The 22,349-nt window shown below is 38.8% G+C and overlaps 1 protein-coding gene across 25 annotated transcripts in view; it reads left to right on the forward strand.

Annotated features, from left to right (window-relative positions):
• CADPS (calcium dependent secretion activator) overlaps positions 1 to 22,349 on the forward strand; it is a 423,537-nt gene that overhangs the window by 265,214 nt on the left and 135,974 nt on the right. For 11 of the 25 annotated variants that reach the window (XM_027775523.1, XM_027775524.1, XM_027775534.1 and 8 more), the window contains 5 exons: positions 10,995 to 11,096; positions 13,762 to 13,825; positions 14,230 to 14,353; positions 16,715 to 16,783; positions 17,655 to 17,672. In XM_027775523.1, coding sequence (XP_027631324.1) covers positions 10,995 to 11,096; positions 13,762 to 13,825; positions 14,230 to 14,353; positions 16,715 to 16,783; positions 17,655 to 17,672 — 377 coding nt within the window. The remainder of the gene's footprint in view (positions 1 to 10,994; positions 11,097 to 13,761; positions 13,826 to 14,229; positions 14,354 to 16,714; positions 16,784 to 17,654; positions 17,673 to 22,349) is intronic. The other 14 variants (XM_027775535.1, XM_027775537.1, XM_027775529.1 and 11 more) reach the window with 3 other exon arrangements.

A 22,349-nucleotide genomic window follows, 5' to 3' on the forward strand; every position in this document is an offset into this window, starting at 1 on the left:
GAAAGAGATTTGCAGCCAAGGTACTGCCAAATTCAGAGACCATATGATCCCTGTGGTTTAGAATTTGAGTAATCAACCACCCAAATGGAACAAACACACTTTTCTCCTTTGTCACTCTGCCCGCTCTAAGATATTAAGTGATCCCACCCAAGCAGTTGCCCAAGACAACCTCAGGAGCCATCCGTGACTCCTCCTCCCTTCTCCCTGAGCACATCATAGCAATTCAACTGCTTGCCCTGTCAGTGCCCTTAAGTATGTCTCAACTATATCCATTTCTCCCTCTCCAGTGCCACTACGAGAGTTCAAGTTTCTATGTTCTCTCCCCTGGAGAGAAGCAAGTGCCTTATTGTCTGTATCCTTGCCTCTAATGTTGGGCCCTCACTCCCAGTCCATGTCACATAATGTTCCTTCTTTTCCTTTTTGATGAATGCCTACGTAGCAGTGAATGAGTAATATATATATATATATTTGCTTTTACTTTAATGCTGCACTTTCTCTCCTTTCTCTCTCTCTCACCCTCTCTCTGTTACAAACACACACACACACACACACACACACACACACACACACACACACAATGACATTAGGTCTGGTGCTTTTTAACTGTTCTTTTCCAAAGACAAAAACAAAAACAGAACTTACATAGCAAGAATAGCTGTTTTACTGACCTCTGAATACAGCATCTTACATGACAAGCAGGCATGGGTGGAGAATGACTGATTCCCTTATTCTTGGTCTCATGGGACACAGGGATACAAAGCACTGTTGCACTCATGAACATGAGCATGTCTCACTGGGTAGCCTTCCAGCTCCAAACAGGTGTCAGCCTTGAACCTGGCTGGGTCACGCTCTATAGACTCTGAAGAAGTAGCTCTACTTAAGAGAAAGTGCTCATAAGAGAAAGGGGAAAAAATTCCAAACAAATTCCAAGTAAATGTAAGCATCCCAAGTGTCCAAGAAGAAACTTCAGAGTTTGTCTCCTGGTAACCCACATGACTCTCTTCCTGAAGGAAACTCATTCTAGTACCAATTTTAAAAATTAGCCCTTCTCCGAGATAACTAAAATGTTTTCCTGCATTTTATATCATTTCTCTAGTCATCTGTTGGGTTCTTTCTTTATTCAGTACCTGGATCAAGTCTGAGCGACTTTGGCTAACACCCTCCCTCGCAGTAAATGCTACATGCTGTATGATGCTAATAGCATCCATATTTTCATGATTGCTCAGTAGAGATTTCTCATCCACTCCCACTCTTATAACAGGGTTGATACACCTTTGAAATTATTTAGTTATGATGACTACCTATTTAGAAAAACTGAACAAGTCATGAAACACTTCATTGGCATGTTTTTTCCCTTTCCAGTCCTCTTTTGGAAGTTGGCTATTAAACAACCCCAAGAAGCCACCGTGCGCTCTGGTAATGTTGTAGAAACCGCTTATTGTTGCTTTCTATCTTATTCTTTGTGATACAAACACTTTGATATATTTGTTTTAGCAGCGTGTCTGAGCCTCAGGGCGTCAGGGCATAATTAGAAAAGGGCAGGGGCTGGAAGGAAAAGAGAGAGAAGGAGTGAGGCTGGCTTTCATAATGAAGCAGTGACTATGGAATGTGAGAGTCATAATTATAATTTGTAATCACTCTAGGATTATACAAACTATCCAGATGAGCAAGCAAGGACGTCTCTTTTTGAGAATATAATGGTATGGTGGTATCTTGACTCTGTAGTTATTAGTGATTTGAAAAATATTCCATGTTAGGATTAAGTTCAAAGACATTCTAAAATTTATAAGGGTAAAGACTTACTTTAATTAGAGAAGCCAATTTTTAAAATGTCAGAGGTTAAGAGAGGCTGTTTGGTCTAAATGCCCTGTTGAGGGAGAAGAGCAAGGAACATCTATTAAAATACTCTGTCCCACTCTGGCCCTTTCATCTGTCATGTTTCTGGGCTGGGACAATGTAGTCACAAGTAGGATTCAGTTATCATGCTTGTTTAAGGACATTTTCACGTATCCATAATGCGGTCTGCAGGCATGCATCCATTTGGAGAGAGAGAATATATCATGTTTACAGTGCCTGTACCAGCATATGTGGACATTTGCATTTAGAGATGAAAGTATATTCTCTCTTTAGCTGGAGTTTTACCCCTCATTGGTAGTGATTGGAGGTTTAAAGCTGGAAGTGTGCAGAGTGTTGGACCAGACCGCCTGCCTCTTTTATTGAATTCATATGGTTCTTTTTTACACCTGGAATCTACACTTAATCACCAAACAGATGCAATATCAGAACATATCAATCATTGCAAGTTCTGAATTAATTTAGCATCCTAATTTTTTCGAAAGGACATCTTGCCTTTCAAATGGAAGATGTTGGGGCCCAGCTTTTACGTAAGTTGAGAACCATGCGAGCAGGGTAATTAAATGCCAGGAATCCGTGTGCTCACCTGCGTGTGTAGTGATGATTTAATGACCCCAAAGAGGTAAATTCATTTCACAAAACACATTACAGCTTGAATTCTTTGACTAGAGTGTTCACACTTAATTCAAATATCAAAATGTTTCATGTTAAAAGCCTAGTACTTAATCTTATTGGATTAATCCTACAATACACATTAATTAATAAGCAGTAGCTCAGAAGCATTTGGGGAATAGGGAACAATTTGTATAACTAGTAACTCAAACGAGAGGCAGCTGGGGTTGTGATCATTGTATTTTGACAAAAAAAAAAAAAAAAGAAAGAAAGAAAACCACAACTCTGGATGTATTATTATTTGTGACATGGCTCAAGATGGGAGACTGTGAGGAGAGTAAAGATGACAGAACTGGTGCTAACCACCGTGACAAGAACTTGAAGAGCAGCCGACATGACATCTTTCCTATCATGCTGCCGAAAATGTCAACTTTGTGAAGGACAGTGAGAAAATGGTTTGCCGAAAACTTGAAAGGTGGATTCCGGAGATGCCTGTCGTGTCAGATGCGATATAGTCTGTTGTGGCTGGGGAGACCCACTTCTGGCTCCGCTGATGGCCTGCAGGTGGGAGAGCATCCAGGCTCCAGCTTGCCTCCAAAAATGACTGCACTTGACCTGCATATTGTCTCAAGTTTGCAGGATCATGATATACAAGAAGTGAGTTGTTAGCCAGTGTGCAGTTAGGTGGAACCAGAGACCAGGGACTGCTTTTCCGTGAGTATGTGTGTGGTCTAAAGCTAAGTTCAAAAGCATCAACACGTATACTGAAATCGGGGGCGTGGAGGCAAAAGGGATGTGTGCTTTATAAACTTATGTCAGGTTTAATATAAATAACAAAAACTAATTCTGAATAACCTAAGCAAAAGAAAGTTTATTAGGAAGGGGAAAGAGAACGAGAAGAGAAAGAAAGAGAAAGAGAAGGGGAAACCAGAAGAAAGGGAGTTACTGAAGAGTAGTTGCTCTGTACCCTTCAGCATACGTTTAAGATAACACGAGACACTTTAAAATGACCAGTATCCAGGCTCCTCTGCAACTGAACTGAATCAGTACTTTGAGAGTGGGACTGCCTATGGTTCTTAGATGCAGGCAAAGATCAAGACCCACTGACCTGTGAAGACAATCTGATCTAGGCACAGCTGTTGGGACAAGCAAATTTGACCAGTTTCTTCAGGCCTTGTATCAATTACTCATTGTAAATAAGAGTGGCCAGGTGGCTGGGCTTAGGTCATTGTCCAGCTGAGATGTCAAGTGGCCTGTAAGGGAGAAGCTGGCCTCTGGGAACCCTGCAACATTCATAGTGGGAGAGGAGGCACTCTAACTTACCCTCCTTCAAAAGTACTGAGAATGTGGCCAAGGTCTTTCCTCGAAATTCAGAGGCTGTGAAGGAGTGAGAATGGATGCTGAGAAGCCAAAGATCAAGGATAGAACGTGTATAGTCAAGACATGAGAGGTGACAGATTCAGGCACCTAGACACGTGTTCCATGTAAAGGCACATCTCAACCCAGAATTTTCGAGCCAGAAGTTTAAAATCCAGCTTCATCCCTCCTCTTCTGTCATTATTTGTGACTTGTAAAGTTTTAAAGTATTGAAAAAAGAAACAAGATGATGAGCCAATTTAATAATAATTATAGACTCTCTCCAAAATGTTTTCCAAAAACAAATCAATAAAAAATACAAAAGCAGAGTTTCTGAAAGACACCAATACAATTCTACTGTATATTTTGCAACCCGTACCGTTTGGATTGGCATCTCGGAAACAGTGCAGATTGCCACTTTGAAGGGCTTAGTAGCTCAGTGAGTGGTCTACGTGATTCTTATATAAGATCTTTGGTTCCAAATTCACTCTAGTTTAAGGGAAGTTGGGAAATCAGAATCAAACATATGCTTTCAGACACTGGAAGAAAAATGTGGGTTCCAGAGCCAGAAGCACCAGAAAACTTGTTAGACATGCAAATTATAGGACCAGCCTATAGTAGCCTATTGGCTAAGTGAGCCAGATCCTTTGTGGCTGACTGAATGGTTCAAATCCCAGTTAAAGGGGCAAAAAAAAAAAAAAAAAAAAAAAAGGTGTTTGCACATGCCCCAAATACTAATAAGGTGGGAAGATGGAGGAGAAGGGATTGTAGCATGACCACAGCCTATTAGGGATGCTTTCTCCCTCTCTCTCTCTCTGTCTCTCTCTCGCGAGTATATGTGTCTTCTAGCAATTAAGAAAATACACATTTGAGATCTAGCCAGGAGCCAGTACAAGCCAATCAGTAGCCATCTATATCTGAGTTCTGAGCAGCCTCATTCAGGGATTAGGACCACCAGAGACCTTCTACCCAGACTTTACCCTTCTGCCTCTCAGATCTAGCCAGGAGCCTGGTTAGAACACCCTATTTATTCTCTCTGTCTCTCTCCATCTCTTTCTCTCCATTTTTTTAAAAGTTTTAAACTTTTTAGCTCTCTGCTGTTCTTTTGTCTCGCTAATTCCTCCTTTCCCCCTGCCTCCATGGGACAAACCAATCAGTAGTCATCTATACCTGAGTTCTGAGTGTCGTACCACGCGGCTTTCATTCTTTGCTCAATTTTTTTTCTTTTTATCGTTCCTGTCTTGTTTTCTCTCTCTCTCTCTCTCTCTCGTTTCCTTTTCTTTTTGCCTTTCTCACTTTTCTGCTCAGCCTCCACACACTAATTTTCTAGACAGGTATAGTTGCTCAGTAGCAAATATCTGAATACTTTCAGAGTCAGATTAATCTTCAATTTCCATTGAATCAGCTGTTCAAAGGGAGAAAAATGGTACTGTTTAGAGACTGTAGGTCATCTCCTCCTACATTCCTCTGAATGCTCAGATTTAACTCCAAAAACTGGGAGAAAACGTATAATTCATTGGATGACCAGAAACCACCACAGAGGCACAAGAAATGTAAGAAACCAAGAAAATATCTCTCCCCTGAGGGAAAAGAAGAACTCCTCTTCCTCTACAGACAATACAAGGGAATTTGTGGAAATGTCAGATAAAGAATTTAGAATATTCATTAAAGCTAACATAGATGTAAGAGAAGAGAGATAATGAACTCCAGAAAATGCAGGAGACAAGAGACAATGAATTCCAGGAAGTGAGGAAGTTCTTACACTACCTGAAAGAGGAGATACACACCATAAAAAAGAATCAAATGGAATTGTTAGAGATGAAGACTATAATACAGGAAATCAAAACCTCCCTTGAAAATACCAAAAGCAGATTAGATCATTCAGAAGATCAAATCTCTGATGTAGAAGATAGAACCTCTAACCTAGAATAATTCACCAAAAAGACTGAGAAAATAACCGCCCCCCCAAAATGAGAATAATATACAAGAAATGCTAGATACCACTAAACGCCCAAACACCTGGATAATCGGTATCCCAGAAGGTGAGGAAACTAATAAGGGTATTTAATAATCTATTCCATGAAATCCTGGAAGAAAACTTTCCAAACCTAGAGAGGCACTCAAATATCCAGACCTAAGAAATACAAAGGACCCTACATAGAATCGACCCAAGAAGATCTTTCCCAAGGCACATCATAACCAGATTGGCCAAAACCACAGACAGAAAAGATACTAAATTTGGCCAGAGAGAAACGTCAAATTACTTTCAAAGGATATCCCATTAGACTAATGTCGGACTTCTCATTGGAAACAATGCAAGCAAGGAAAGAATGGAAAAATATATTCAAAGTGTTAAGTGAAAAACAATTTCAACCAAGAATACTATACCCAGCAAGATTATCTTTCATATGGGGCGCGGGAGATGAAAACATTCTCAGATAAACAAAACCTGAAAGAATTTACCAGCTCTCCAAGAAGTGCTAAAGAGAATGCTATATCAGGAAAACTAAAGTTGGACACACAAAAATAAGAGTACAATAAACAACCAAGAGAATGGCCAGCCTAATGGTAGGGACAAGTCCAGAGTTGAATGGTAACTTTCAGAGTTCAAATGGAAAGATCAGACCACAGCAACATTGCAAATTCAATAGAAGAGAGATTAATTACATGAGACTTAACTAGTGAAATATATTTTTACTTTAGACTAAAACATTACTGATTTTCTTTGATGCTTTGTTTTCCATATTTAAGAATTTTTGTCTTCTCTTAAACTGTTGATAGGTTCATCTACCTACTATTTGAACTGAATTCTAACCTTTTTCCTGGCTTTAAGTTTTAAGCAAATTTCTCTTAACATCTTTTGATTTTGGTCTATTGAAATTAAAACTGTTTTCCTGAAATTTAAAAAAATGCTTTGAAAAATACCTACTAATACCTATTTATTGACTACAGTAAGCTATATAAACCCAGCTAGGTGCTACCTTATAGTATGTTCACTTTATTCACTGAGGTTTATGCCTAAAGTAAGCCATGTGTTCATAGATATGTGTATATTAGCTGTGTTTGCTATTGAAAGTTTTTAAATTAATTAAAATCATTGGTAAGTCAATAAAAGGTGAGAAAAAAGGTAAGGAAAACAACTGTAGATATCAGTGTGGGAGAAGGGGGAATTGGCAAGGGGTGAGAGGTAAGGAATCAAGGGGGAGAAAGCAAAATATGTAAGAATCAAGAAATAGAAAATTATTTGTTGATGATAACATGTATGGTAATGTCCTTGATTGAGCCAATAATATATGATGTATCCTGGATGGAAAATCTCATTTTGTATACTGTGTTGATGTACAGTGAATGACTGTAAATAAATAAATAAATAAATAAGAAAATACAAATTCTCAGATTCCACCCCACATTAGACCTTCTGAATCTAAAGTGGGCCCAGCCATCTGGGTTGTCGCAAGACCTCAAGGAGATTCCAAGGCATACTCAATTTGAGAACTACTTATCTAGAAAAGCATTTTATTGATTCTTTGGAAAACTGCTCCTTTTCCCCAAAAAAAATACTTAATCGAGATTTTTCATTTAGTAGCTCTATAGATATCTATCTAAACCTGCACAATTAACTTTGACACATTATTGGGGTCAATGGGAAGGAAATTGATGTTTGACAAAATTTTCAAATTATTTTGTGAAATCAAATCCAGATGAAGATACTTCCTGATATAGTTACAATCTGTAATCTTTGCGAAATTATGTTATTCCTGAATGTCTCTTTTCAGTTTGGAAAGTAATGTCCTCCTTGCCTGTTACCTATACCATTTCAGAAAAATTCTGGCAATTACCACCAAATTTGCATTTGATGTCAAAAATCCATTTTTTTATTGCCTGTTTTATTGGTGAGTTTTATACTACGTGCCTTACAGATTTAATGTTAATTTGTTTTACTTGTTTTAAAATAAAACTATTCACACTGACATAGGGTATCAAGAAGTAAACTTCAGAGACTACAATAAATTTTTTGTTGTTCACTCTTTTTGAATAGTGAAACTAATAATGTCTAGAAAGTATCCAAGGAGCAGTTATCAAGGAGATAGAAGCTGTTCTTCAATACCTTTAATAATTACAAATGTGGAGGCTGACAGATGGCATGATGGTTAAGGTGCTGGACTCCCACATGGGCTGACCACAGTTTGAGTGCTGGACCTGCCGCCTTGCTTTCTCAGTCTCCCTCTCCCTCTGGTCAAAATTGAAGAAAAGTAATAAACAAGTAAAATTAAATCATTCTTTTTAAAAACTTACAAATGTGAATCAACAGAACAAAAGGAAAAAGAATAAGCAAATTATACCTTCGTTCCAATATACTATGTAGTGAGAGTGAACTGAGAAGTCTAAGCACACACTAAATGTTCAGTTTTATCATCTCAAACACAAATTGAAAAGCCACCTTCTAATTGCCATGTAAGGCTTGTTGAGTAAGGAATGGATGATTTTATTTGCAGAGAAGTTTGTTTCCTAATCATGGCCACACATATCTCTGTGCTGTTCATGATAAATGGACATCTCTTTGTTTTCCATCTTTTTGCTGGGATCTGTAAACTCATCTTTCAAAAAAAAAAACTCATCTTTCAAATGTAAATAATATTCAATAGCATTTTTCTCTGTGCATGCATATTCCTTATGAAGACACAATGCTTTTGTTTTGAGAGGTTTTTTTTTTGTTTTTTTGTTTGTTTGTTTGTTTGTTTGTTTTTGCTATAGGGCCTGTGCGCTTGCCAGAAAGAAAGAGAGAGATAGAGAGACAGAAAGCGAGAAATCACCCCTCAGTAGTGACGGCCACGCCGCAATCCCTTCTCCTCCATTCTCCTCTCGGAATCTTGGGCATGCACATACATGCACCCAGCATGAGTTTAAGCCACTGGGTCTGAGACTTGAACTGCACTCGACTACATGGGAGTCCAGCGATATAGCCGTTATGCTAACTGCTGGTCCTGATGGCTCCCCTTTTCTCAATTGACCAACTGTATACATGTATGCCCATTACATAAATAGGTTGCATTAGCAACCTCAATTTCGGATAAACAAAATTCAAAAGCTACAGCTAAGGAAAGTTATAGATTATAACAGAATAAAAAGATACCAAAGAAAATGCCATATGTATTTTTGTGGAAACCAATGAATTCATCCTGAGACTTAACTAGAGATTCATGAACATTTCATTTTAAAAATATGTGTTTTTTTTTTTTTTTGGTGGAGGTGGGGCAAGGGAGCAGATGACTTGGAAGTCAAGGAGGCTGGATCCCACATGACTGACTGCAGTTAGAGTCCTGGACTCAGCAGTTTAGGTAACACATCAAGCACTTGTGTGTGCATGCCCAAAATCCCAAAAGAAGGATGAAGGAGAAGAGATTGCAGCATGATCATTCCCCCGCCCAGGGGGTGATTTCTTTCTCTCTCTCTCTCTCTCTCTCATTCTGGTGAGCAAACTTTAAAAAAAATTTTTTTTAAGAATGTAGTACATAACCTATAAATTGACATTTGAGATTTCTTTCCAGAAAAATTGAAAATAAGGGGACCAGCAGTTGTCATGATGGCTATCTTGCTGGACTCCAATGTAGTCAACCATGGTTCGAGTTGCGGATCCAGTGGCTTAAACTCATGCCAGGCATGTGTGCATGCATACCCAGGATGCCAAGAGGAGACTGGAGAAAGGATTGTGATGTGGCCATCACCCCTGGGGGGTGATTTCTCACTTTCTGTCTCTCTGTCTCTCTCTCTCTCTTTCTGGTGAGCATACGCTCCCTATAGCAAAAACCTCTCTAAAAAAAGAAAAAGAAAATTGAAAATAAGGGCGTATCCTAGATTCCACAGACTACCTGATATTTATCATTGTTTTCCTTTAAGTTTGAAAGGTTTTGAAAAAATAGACTGAATAGGATTTACTGCTTGGGGATTTTTTTAATACAGTGTGTCGGGGGGTCATTTTTTAGATAAGACATTTATTTAAAAAGAAGGGAAGCTGACCAGTTAACCCCTAACAGGAGGTACATTTTTTTATCATTTGCTAAGTCTTTTGTGCAGTCAGACTGACCTAGTATAAAGAATTTTTCCAACTTATGCTAGATCTTTGAGAAGGCCTATAAATAAGACCATTTGTTTGGTTTCAAGATGACTTGCATTTGCAAACTGAAGAATGTTCCCATAGAAGTTTCATGGTGATGCACCAATCTGCAGACTGGCTCAGCCAATAGTCAAAACAAGTCACTATGAGATTCGGGAAGCTGGAATGTCTTAATGGGTCAAATTATCCTCCATCTCGCTTGGCACAGCAAAACTTGAGTTGTAACTATGCAGCCTCCCTTTACATTTTCAACCTGAGTGGTCCATAATGCATAGGGGCAATGTGTATTCACCCAGTGGGGATGTAAAACAGTGAGAATATCATGATTAAACTGAAATCATTTATTTGTGCTAGGGTCCTTTCTATTATGATGAGCAATAGTTTGCTGTGATTAGAAAACATGTGTGGTTTGTTCTTCAGTTAATATATGAGCGCTTAAATTCATTTGAACATATCATATAATTATAAACTTGAAATCGAGCCACTTCAGAACATCTAACACTGTGCAATGACAGACACTTTGCAGGGTTTTTATAGGAATGTGGGTGCCTACTTCAGGGGTCTCACATCTAAAAGCCTATTAAAGAGACAGGAAATGCAGCTTACAGGTGCAGACTAGGTGAGTGCCCATCCAGATAAAGAAGAAACTGTGCTCACCAATTAATGCTAACTGTTTCACATTTGCAAAAAGAAATCAGTAGTCAGAACTGCATCGAGCTTTTCTACTTCAAAATACGCCGTCAAACTAGTTCAAACTTTTTAAAAAGGTGTGAGTCAAACCACAGAAATCTAGGAGCTGGACTGAACCTGCAAGCCACCAATTTGTACATTTTACCATTTCACAAGAAATGTGCTACGGTCCTGTACATGTTTCTAAAATAACCCCAAAACAACCCATCCCCTCGAGAAACCAGCCCTGAATAGCTGGGCTTCTCCTGAGGCACATCGATCATTGGAGTTGTTTCTTCTAAAATGGACAGTTTCCTCCTGCTAGAGATTTGATTTGATGGTGTCAGCAAATGAGGTTCCCGTCACTTCTTGACATGTCTTCTTTCAGGCCCGATGGAATTGGAACTGTGACTGTTGAGGAAAAGGAACGTTTTGAAGAAATCAAAGAGAGACTCCGAGTTCTGTTGGAAAATCAGATAACACATTTTAGGTAATGATTTGGGTTTTAGGGCTTATTTGGAGGGTGAAATGGGAAGGGGAAAGTAAAGGGGTCTAATTCTCCAAAACTATAAATCTATCAAAGACACAGTCACATTGGATATTTAGAAATAACTGTATGGAAGGCCAGCTGGTGATGTGGTGGTTAAGGCAGTTAGTTCTTATGGCCAACCGTGTGGTCTGAGTCCAGACCTGCAACTTGAACAACACGTTCGGCACATGTGTGTGCATACTCAAAATCCCAAAAGGAGAAACAGAGGAGAAAGGATTGTAGCATGACACTCCCCGACAGGGAGTTCTTTCTCATTTCTCTCTCCCTCTCTGTCTCTGTATACAACAAGTGTACATGCTCTCTGGCAAGTTTAAAAACAAATGAACAAACAAAAATAAGAAATAACTTCATGGAAAAAATAAACCAATCGGCATGGTTCTACAATAGCCAGGAGACTGAATTCTTAAGTTTATTTCACTTTCACTAAAACAAACAAGCAAACAAACAAACAGACAAAACACAAAGCCACCTTCATGCAAGCTGACCCTGGTCATCAATCTACTATAAAAGTTGGACACGGACCACTCCTCTAACTTAGTGGTCAAGGGAGCTAGATCCCACAAGGCCAACTAGGCAGTACAAGTCTTGGCCCCCCGTGACTCGAAAAACATGTGGGCACATGTACATTCACATATGTCCCAAATCCCAAAAGGATAGAGAAATGGAGGAGGATTGCAGTGTGACCATGCTCCATTGGGGATTTCTCTCTCTCTCTCTCTCTCTCTCTCTCTCTCTCTCTTTTTTCCTCTGGTGAGTATACATGTCCTAAAAAGAAATGATTAAGTAGAAATTATTTTTATAAGTAGAAGTTGATATTTCTTTAAAGCTACTAAATAAAAGAGTTTAAAAAGAAAGAAAGAAAGAAAGAAAGAAAGAAAGAAAGAAAGAAAGAAAGAAAGAAAGAAAGAAAGAAATCCTATGAATCAGTGGATCAGTCGTACCCTCATGATGGTCTTCTCTTCTCTACTATGTCAGAAACAGGACTAGCTGGCTATGTAGAAAACGAAAGCACCTAGAATCAGCCCAGGGAGACTGATTTTTCTCCACACACTGGAGCTAGTCAACAAGTCCTGTGCTTAAGACCACATAGTCCACTTCTACCGTGTAACACATTTTTGATGCCATACTGGTGGTTCTGGACCAGAATCCTGAACTAGAAACTCAAAAATACTAAGAGCCTTTATAATAATTCCTACTTACTAAACACTTTCTATGTGTCAGATACAGAACTGGAAGCTTAAGAAGTATTAAGTCACATTTTTATTCTCAGAACAACTTTGAGAGGTAGTTATTATAATCCTCATTTATTTATTTAATAAGGTATGTATTTTTCACTTTGTTTTCTAGAGATCTTTTTCCCCCTAAGGGCACTTGCACTCACTAGAGAAAGAGAGAAAGAGACAGCAAGAGAGAAAGTGGAAAATCCCCCCCAGGGGGGATAGCCACACCGCAATCCCTTTTCCTCCACTCTCCCCCAGGATCTTGGGCATGCATGCACACATGCCTGGTATGAGTTTCAAGCCACCAAGTCTGGGACTCAAACCACGGTTGGCCATGTTGGAGTCCAGCAACGTGACTGTTATGCCATCTGCTGGCCCTATTACATATTTATTTCATAATAAGAGAGAGGGAGAAAGAGACAAACAGAAATCCCTCAAAAGAGTCTTGATGCCAACTCCAGATCATGGGCACATGTGTGCCTGGGGTTGTCATAGATGTCTCTGGGCATGGACCCAGAACCTTCCCATGTGGGTCAGCCTCACAGAGCATTGTGTTTTACCACTGCACCATTGTTCAGTCCCTAAAATCTCTATTTGATAAGGAGTAAAATGAAGTTTAGAGAGCGTAAGGAACTTGCCCAAGGCCACCTAGCTAGCAAATAGAGGAAGTGGATGCATACATAGATGAGTCTACGCAGCCCATGCTTGTCTCTCTGTACCATGAATAATGGTATTCTGGAATACCCATGATAGCTTGAAATAGTCAATGGAATGCTGAGTGGCACTGTAAAGTATATAAATACTTCTCTCTGTCAAAATTCTCCTGGGTTAATCTTTAATGATTGTACACGAGCTGTAAAATGAGTACCAATAGCAAAAGGTCCAATGACAGTTAAAAAAAAAAAAAACACAAAGAAAAAGGCAAGATAGAACAGAGCAGAATCATGTATTTGTTCTAAATATATTTCTCTATTTCATTTATTAATTCTTTGGGGTACTTAAAGAAGTATATTTAAATTTCGGCCTGTTCCAATTAATATATTTTAAATGCTGGTGTCTATAATAATATGTAAGGTCACATTTGAGCTAACAAATGATTCTTCTTCACAATAGAAATCTAAACAGAGCCTTATGTCATCACTCTAAATATTCTTTTCTACTGCAGACATTTGCAGAGTCCCTCTTTAGTCATTATTCACACATACACATATATACATTATATACACACATATATGGTGTGAATTCAGATTAACATAACACAATGTGACAAAATAAAAAGCATTTTCCATTCCTCAGAGGGAGTTGCTATAGGAATCAAATTGCAGCATATTTCATGCTAAAATGTAATAGATTTGGGCAACCTGATGATTTTATGTCTTTTTTAGGTATTGCTTTCCATTTGGTCGACCTGAAGGTGCTTTAAAAGCTACTCTCTCACTCTTGGAAAGGGTAAGAATGAAAGTAAAAAGCAGACTGCATATGTAAAGGGACACAGATATAATTGTAATGAAATATTATGGTCGAATGACCTAGCTTGTAATTTTTAAAAGATCTGTGTACTATTCATCATATGTCAGAATTAAAGTGAGAACACTCCAAATCCTAGATATCTTTTCCAAATTCCTCAATAATTAGATTATATTGAAGACTATCTCCAGTCCTTCATGATTTATGAATGGGCTTTACCATCCTAACTGGGTGTTCAAATTCTGGTGCTTTCTCTTTAACCGTGACCTGTATGAAGTTGCAAGGAATCATTCACAACTAATTTTAAACTTGAACTCTTTGAGAAGTGTAAATGAATAATATGTTTGTTTGAATCTTCTTAATAATCACTTTTTTCCTACCTAAAGGTTTTGATGAAAGATATAGTCACCCCAGTGCCACAAGAGGAGGTAAAAACAGTCATCCGTAAATGTCTAGAACAGGCTGCTTTAGTCAACTATTCTCGGCTCTCAGAGTATGCCAAAATCGAAGGTAAGGCTCCCTTCTGCCCCCAGTTCTGAATTTAAATTTTGGTATGCCTCCCTGGGGAAGTCTCTCTCTTTTCTAATGGGCACCAGAAAACAGTGTTCCAACTGAGTATGATAAGTTGAAAACATTGAAATGTGGAAGCTTCCTTGGCTGTGGCCAAATAAATAAAAGACAGGACAGGGGTTCATGAACAGCATTTGTAGAGGAAGAATATTGAAAATAGGATGTTATCAGATGACAAAGGTCCTCTTGAGAGTCTATGTTGGCCCAAAGTATCTGCTCTGTAGCTAATGTTTTGCTATGAAAGGGTTTTGTACGATTGCATCCCTCTTTTACATAGAGGGAAGTGAAGCAGTCACTTGTCCACTGCTGATAGCATTGGAAGTAAACAGGAATTGAATAGAGCAACATCAGGTTTGTTTAACTTTTTCTTGCCCCTTAAAGGTATCTTGACTTTTGGTAGCATTTCAAACTTGATGGCAGGTTAGTGTTGAGCCATCTCTGATGGCTCCAGGTTGGCTTTAGATCTCATTCATTCTTGTTACTCCAGACCTTGGATGCTTGTTACCAGTGCCCTCTCAAGTTTTAGGGAAGCGGTCACTGATGACCAAGTAATCACCAAAGGCGCTTTGAGTAAACTCTACTTGAGAAGATATGGTTCTTTGGGACCTATTCATTCGCAAAGGTATTAATCACTTTTCATTGTTACCCTGTTGGCTGCTATAGGGTGATTTGAAAACCACACCCAACTTGACCAGTGGTGTAAGTGTATAAATGTGGAAGTTCTGTGTGCAAAACTCGATGTGTCCGCATTCTGGAATCTGATGTTCTTTCACATGTGAAACAAGACACCTGACTAAAACCAGCAAATGCGCATTGTCTGCCTCAGGATGGCTGAGAAAACAAAACAAAACTAAACTATCCAACCTCCCAGACCCCATCACCTACCCTGCAAACTCTTTATTTTCTTAGAGAATTAGGTGAAGATCATGTCAAATTTGCAGTGTTCTGTACATTACATGTCCTCTTTCTCTTAATATTGTCTGTCTGACAATGCAAATTGTGTACCAGTGGTAATGAATTCATTGTTATGCATCCAGGGAGAAACACTTAAGAATTGGGCACTAAAAGGATGTTTATCAACTCTTGACTTGGTAATGAGTGACAAAAATAGAAGAACATGAAGATTGTAAAAGGGCTATATTAGCAAATAATTGTTCCAGTATTTACCATCCCAGGACATAATGATTGGTTGTATTTGGTTGGTAAAAATTAACTGGGTATCTAATAATTCTAGGCAAGGCCAGAGATGGGATGGGATCAAGAAATGGTCGGTTGCTATGGCTGCTGCCTCATAGGTCTTGGTCTAGCTATTACTAGTCTTTTGGTAAGATCTGCTCTCTTCTTTCAGATAAATATATCCCAAAACAAACTTTAAGATCTGTAAGTAAAAATGCATTCATTTCCAAAGTAGATCAGCTGGTCTGTAATTTCCTTTTGTGCCTCAATTCTTCTTGGTTGTGTTAATTATCTTTTGCACTGTGACTTTTAGGTCTGGGGATTCTTTGAAGAAACCAATCCTTTTTTTCCAACTCTCTTTTCAGAGAAGTACCTCATTCCACACTACCTGCTCTCTTCTGCTTCTCTCCTTCCTTGTCCGTGATTGGCTCAGCCACTTTTTGACGTGACCTCTGCAAAAGTGGCTGAGACACCAATTTCAAAGCATGCTGGGATTGTTAATTCAAACAACCCAACATCCTCTGGCTGCATGTATCAGGTTTTCTTTCATGAACATAGTCCACCATCAGCTGAGCTATTGCAGCTTTAAAGATATTACTACCAGACAACTTTCTTTTGCAAGGTTCTGATCTTATCCTCAGGAAAACAAAAACAAAAACAAAAACTTCCATTTTTACATTGGAGTCCCTCTGTGAGTATTATTAGTTTAGTTACCTGAGAATTTTGGAAAGAAGTTGTGGTAATATTGCTGGAGACTATGTTTATGAAGAAATACCTCAAGAGCCTTAGATACTAAAGTCTGAAATCCTTAGTATCTTGGAGCCTTAAATCAATGAAATTCTGTTTCCTTTACTCATGATGTTTTTGGTCATTGTATTCTTGCAAACAACTCTAAAGAGACGTGTAAAATCATGGTCACAATCTCTCTCGTGACTCACGGCATGCTGAATGGTTAATCCAGTAGATCTCCAATTTCAGAACTCCTTTTTCTTTTATCCTATGTTTATCCCAAAATACTCTGTGGCTATTTTCCTTTGAGCTAATGTAACGTTTTCCTCTAACCTATGACCTTAACCTCTTTACCTCTGACCTAAGCCTCTTGCATGCCCAAATCCTCTTTTATAGGGAAAAAGAGAGAAATGTATGAGCATCCTGTCTTCTGCTTGGCCTCCCAAGTGATGGATTTAACCATTCGTGAGTACCTACCACCTCCTCACCATGCTGTCTTCACTCTTTCTGTTTTCATTATTTCAAGAAAATCCAGATCCAAACCAACTCACTCTCCTTGCTTCAAGTTTTTTAGCATTGGCTTGTCTGTTGGTTCTGTCTGTGAAACCCAGTGTGAGAAGTCTAGTCACTTTTTATCAATCTAAAACAGGTTAGACAATTAAGCCATTTGTCTGTGATAAACTCAGATTTGTCTGTAAGTTTTTCAGTTATTCTCTGTCTGTGACCTGAATGCATTTTTACTTTGCTTGTGTGTAACCCTGATTTGTAAAGTGCTTGTCACTGGTACACAATAAAAAGGTAGCAGCTAGGCTGGGGAGCAATGCGTTAGGTATCAGATAAAGGACATTTGGGGCAAAGTCATGCCTTCTTTCCATGTTTAAGATGTTAAAATATTATGGGTAAGAGATCACACAAGGTGGTCCATTCTCTGTAAAACTTAGATCTTATTTGCCTCATGTCTGTTCTCTCTCAGGCTGGGAAGCTTTTCCCTGTTCTCTCTGGAGATTTTGACTTGTCCTTGTCCTCTAAGCTCTGACTAGAACATATGACTTAATTGTCACTTGGAGAATTCTTGTATGTTTCATGGCTTGATTTTACATTAAACTTAATTTTACTAATTTTCTATTTGTGCAGCATTTTCCACCTCTGTGAAGGAGCCTTTTTTTGCTGGCCCCCACACTTCGGGGCGGTGGGAACCCAAGGGCAACTTTTCCTTCCGATATCATGTATCACACATAAGTGGGGGGCATTTTGGTCCACTTGCTCATTAATCCTGCATATGTGTTCTTGTTTCCTCTCTCTCTTCTCTCCTTGTTGTGCTCTCTCTTTCAAATAGAGAATCAAAAGGATGCAGGTGAACCAATTGTATATGCATTATAAGTTATCAGGACTGTTGAGTTATATTCAGTTTTTGTTTTTTGTTTTTGTTTTTTAGTAGCTCCTTAAGGTATGTACTCCCAAAGAGCAACGGGGAGTTGCAATAATACTTAAGGGGTTAATTTGTGCTGTCTAAATACATCTCATGCCCATTCAATGTTGACCTTTATAGAGCAGAATTTCCATAAAGGCATAAGCTTTGAAGGAACAGAATTCTGGTTTGCTGCAGAGCTTCATTTTATCTTTGGTTTCAGGATTCCAGTAATTTGGCCTCATGTGAGTTTTTTGTTTTGTTTGTTTGTTTGTTTTAAGGTTACTGAACCAAATGAATCTTCCTTTTTGTTTTTCATTTCTTTTTTCTGTTTTCTGCCCTACTGAGAAATTTGTGTTCTTTGATGAATGTTTATAAGCCAAGACAGAAAGAAGTCATGTCCATGTTGTTTTTGTTTGTATTGTGATGAAGCGAAAAGCATGGACAGGGTGACTGAGCAGGGGCTGCTGCTGGAAGATTCACAAGAAGAAAGCTTTTAGAAAGTTCTCTGGTTTTGGAACTTTTCTTCCTGTTTGGTCTCAAAACTTCTGAACCTATTTTGAGGAGAGCTCTGACTTAAAATTATAGTAAGTGTATAGTATTGGTCATTGTGTTTAAGGTCTACAGGAGACTCAAAAAATAATTCTAAACTTAATAATTGAGCATATTTCAGAGAATTCTGGTTTGCTGCAGAGCTTCATTTTATCTTTGGTTTCAGGATTCCAGTAATTTGGCCTCATGTGAGTTTTTTGTTTTGTTTGTTTGTTTGTTTTAAGGTTACTGAACCAAATGAATCTTCCTTTTTGTTTTTCATTTCTTTTTTCTGTTTTCTGCCCTACTGAGAAATTTGTGTTCTTTGATGAATGTTTATAAGCCAAGACAGAAAGAAGTCATGTCCATGTTGTTTTTGTTTGTATTGTGATGAAGCGAAAAGCATGGACAGGGTGACTGAGCAGGGGCTGCTGCTGGAAGATTCACAAGAAGAAAGCTTTTAGAAAGTTCTCTGGTTTTGGAACTTTTCTTCCTGTTTGGTCTCAAAACTTCTGAACCTATTTTGAGGAGAGCTCTGACTTAAAATTATAGTAAGTGTATAGTATTGGTCATTGTGTTTAAGGTCTACAGGAGACTCAAAAAATAATTCTAAACTTAATAATTGAGCATATTTCAGGACAATTCATAAAGCATTTTGAGCATATGCCAAGCACTAAGCTAGGGAAAAGTATATGAGGACTCGATACCCGTGTTCAAGACGCATGAGCCTTTCTCTCCTTGGGAAGATATCCATTCCTACTTTCTATCACTTATTCATTAGTTGAGTGCTTAGTGAGAGCCTACCTTGTAGCAGGTATAGTGTTAAAAGCCAAGGACTATGTAAGCAAGAAAGAAATAGCTGTTAGCCTCATGGACCATATGTGCAAATGGGTACATATGTGTAAATTACAAATTGAGTACAACACCTATTAGTAGTGTTATGTGTAAGAAGGATACAACACTGTCAGAAAACCATGGAAATCTTCATGAGGTCTTAAGGCTTGAACTGCCTTAAGAGATGACTTAGAATCAGTTAAGGGAGCCTAGGACTGGAGAATGGAAAGACACCCAAGGTAGAAAGAATAATGTATGCAATTATATTAAACTATATAGCTAATAAAAAAATACTAGCTTATCCAATGGATGTTACATGCCACATATGATTCTGACTGCTTTTTTAAAATTACATATTAATTTATTAGTCATCAAAATTCTTCAGGAGAGCAATATGATTATTTTCCCATTGTAGAGATGAGCAAATTGAGACACAGAAAGCTTTAAAAACACTCTCCTGGGACCAACAGATGGTGTAATGGTTACGTCACTGGACTCCCATGTAGTTGACCACGGTTTGAGTTCTGGACCCAGCGACTTCAAACTCACACCAGGTGCATGTGCATGCATGCCCAAAATCCCAAGAGGAGAGTGGAAGAGAATGGATTGTGGCATGGCCAACCCCTCCATGGGTGATTTATCTGTCTGTCTGTCTCTATCTCTCCAACAAGCACATGCATCCTATAGCAAATATCTCTCTTACACACACACACACACACACACACACTCCTAGAGGTGATAGTAATGATAGATTTACAATCTGAGCACAGGCAAAGACCATACTCTTAACTACTCTATAATTCAATAAGGCCACAAAGTATGGTGAAAGGATGGCAGTAATAGAGGCTGATAATGGCAAGATAGACAGTGGCAAGGCCTCAGAAGCCTTCAAATGCTATAATAAGCTAGAGTTCAGACTGTGTCTTTTGGCCCAAATATTCTTAACCTGGAATCTGTGGCAACTTTTGCACGCATATAGATTTTTTAGCGGAACAACTGAAGATTCTTTAAATAAGTGGATGGCTTGGTGACTTACGGTCCAGGAACATCACACTAGTTGTGATGGAGAGAAAGGACTGAAGAGGAGGAATAGAATGAAACTAGACTTCAAAATTAATGTCAAAACAGAAATGGGTTTAAAGCTTGGTTTGTTTGAGGCCTTCCTCTAAGCATATCAGGTTTCAAGCAGATTTATAATTTCTTCTTTGCTGATGTTTACATGTTTTTTCTTACTCTGCCCCTCCATTTTTAATTTTCTTAGAATAGAGCACAAATACATGGACGAGTGAACACAACCAACTGTATGGAAGTGGCAGGGCACCACCAGAATGACACGTGCAAATAGGGGTGGGATAGAATGCTGGGGACTAGAATATGGACAGCTGCCGAGTCCTTCAGTCAGGCTGTGCTTTAAGAGTCTACAGGACTCTGCAGATGGCATTTTAGTGGACTTATGCTTTCTGTCTGGTGGCCTTATTAGAAACTAAATGTTCAGTTTAATTACAGTATCTCAAAGAAAAAAAGATGCAAAAGGCTGCTAGTCTATGAAAGAAAAGCTGTGACTCCTGCAAATGAATTCTATTATTTTAAATTCATTTCCATTTAAATCATCACACGTTCTGAAACCAGCAAGCTCTGAGAAAGTCTACACTACTATTGCTGTTTTGCCTCAGTTCTTGGCTAAATACTTGCATAATTTTCTAAGCATCATAACGATTCCACTGGAATCTGAAATAAAACAACTTTTTCCTTCAAATATGCCAAGGACTTGGAAAATTAAATAGATGATGATAAAAAAGGATAAATAGATAGATAAAAGTTTTAGACAGTAATATGTAGGTAGGTAAATAGGTAGGTAGGTAATATATAGGCAGGCAGGCAAAACAAAAATAGATAGCTACAGAGGAATGTAGGTGGATGCATGGACAGACAGACAGATAGATGGACATATGGTTGGTGGGTGGATGGTTGGTGGGAGAATGGACAGATGGGTGGGTGGTTGGATAGAGAATAGCCGGACAACCAGGCACCCAACCTACCTATGAGCCCTGGCATTGTGCTAAGGACTTATATGGAGGATCTGATTCAATCTTTACCGTGGTCCCATAAGGAAGGCTTTATTATTGTCCCTTTTTCAGATGAGAGAGCTGAAATTCAGCATGGATAAGTGATTCTCTCAAGCAGGATTTGAACTCAGGTCTGTCTAAATTCAAATACCATGCAGTTTTGTTGCTTTTTTCCATGCAGCCTTTCTAACCAATGTGGTGCCACTTGGACAATATCCATTTATTCAGTGGATAGGGTTAAAAAGTGCCTATAACTTTTAAATTAGGAAGACTGCCAAATAACAGAACAGTACTATCTGGGATCAGATCATTGCCAAAATCTTTACATTTAAAGTCTTCCCAAGGGCAGTTAAGACTGCCAAAGAACTGAGGACATTTTTCCTCCCCTGCTGACAGAAACCTTCTAGGTTGGGTCAAATCCATCCAAAGAACTTCCAAGCAGATTCAGGGGTGTTGAAATCCTATATGTTTCCCTATTTCCAGTTAAATTTCGAACAGGTCTATGGCCTGTCTAAAGAGAGAAAGCGATAACCAGGCTCTCAATAGCCACCAAGGCACAGTACAAAGCCACCCAAGCTGCTGCCTGCCCCAAGGGACCAGTGCAGGTGAATCCCACTGAGATCTAATCCATACTCAGATGAGGACTGTCTCATGCTTCATGACTTACACATGTGAGACTATATGTTCTCTCTTCATCTTTTTTGTTTCAGTGACACAGAATCTGAGTTTCCAAGCCCAAATTATTCTGTAGACTAGTCCCTCACTCATACTTTACAAAAAGTGAGGGAAGGGCAATGAGAAACACATTTGAAACACTGACACCCAGAAGGCTGCTGGAGGGTGCTGCCTGCCCCAAGGGACCAGTGCAGGTGAATCCCACTGAGATCTAATCCATACTCAGATGAGGACTGTCTCATGCTTCATGACTTACACATGTGAGACTATATGTTCTCTCTTCATCTTTTTTGTTTCAGTGACACAGAATCTGAGTTTCCAAGCCCAAATTATTCTGTAGACTAGTCCCTCACTCATACTTTACAAAAAGTGAGGGAAGGGCAATGAGAAACACATTTGAAACACTGACACCCAGAAGGATTCTGGAGGGAAAGAGGATATGTTAAAACTAATGCCATGGATCAACAAATATGAAACCATGTTTGTGTCTCTTCTATCAAGGAGGCGATACTGTGGG

This window comes from Tupaia chinensis, unplaced genomic scaffold (assembly GCF_000334495.1).
Source record: "Tupaia chinensis unplaced genomic scaffold, TupChi_1.0 Scaffold000569_1, whole genome shotgun sequence".
NCBI lineage: Eukaryota > Metazoa > Chordata > Mammalia > Scandentia > Tupaiidae > Tupaia > Tupaia belangeri.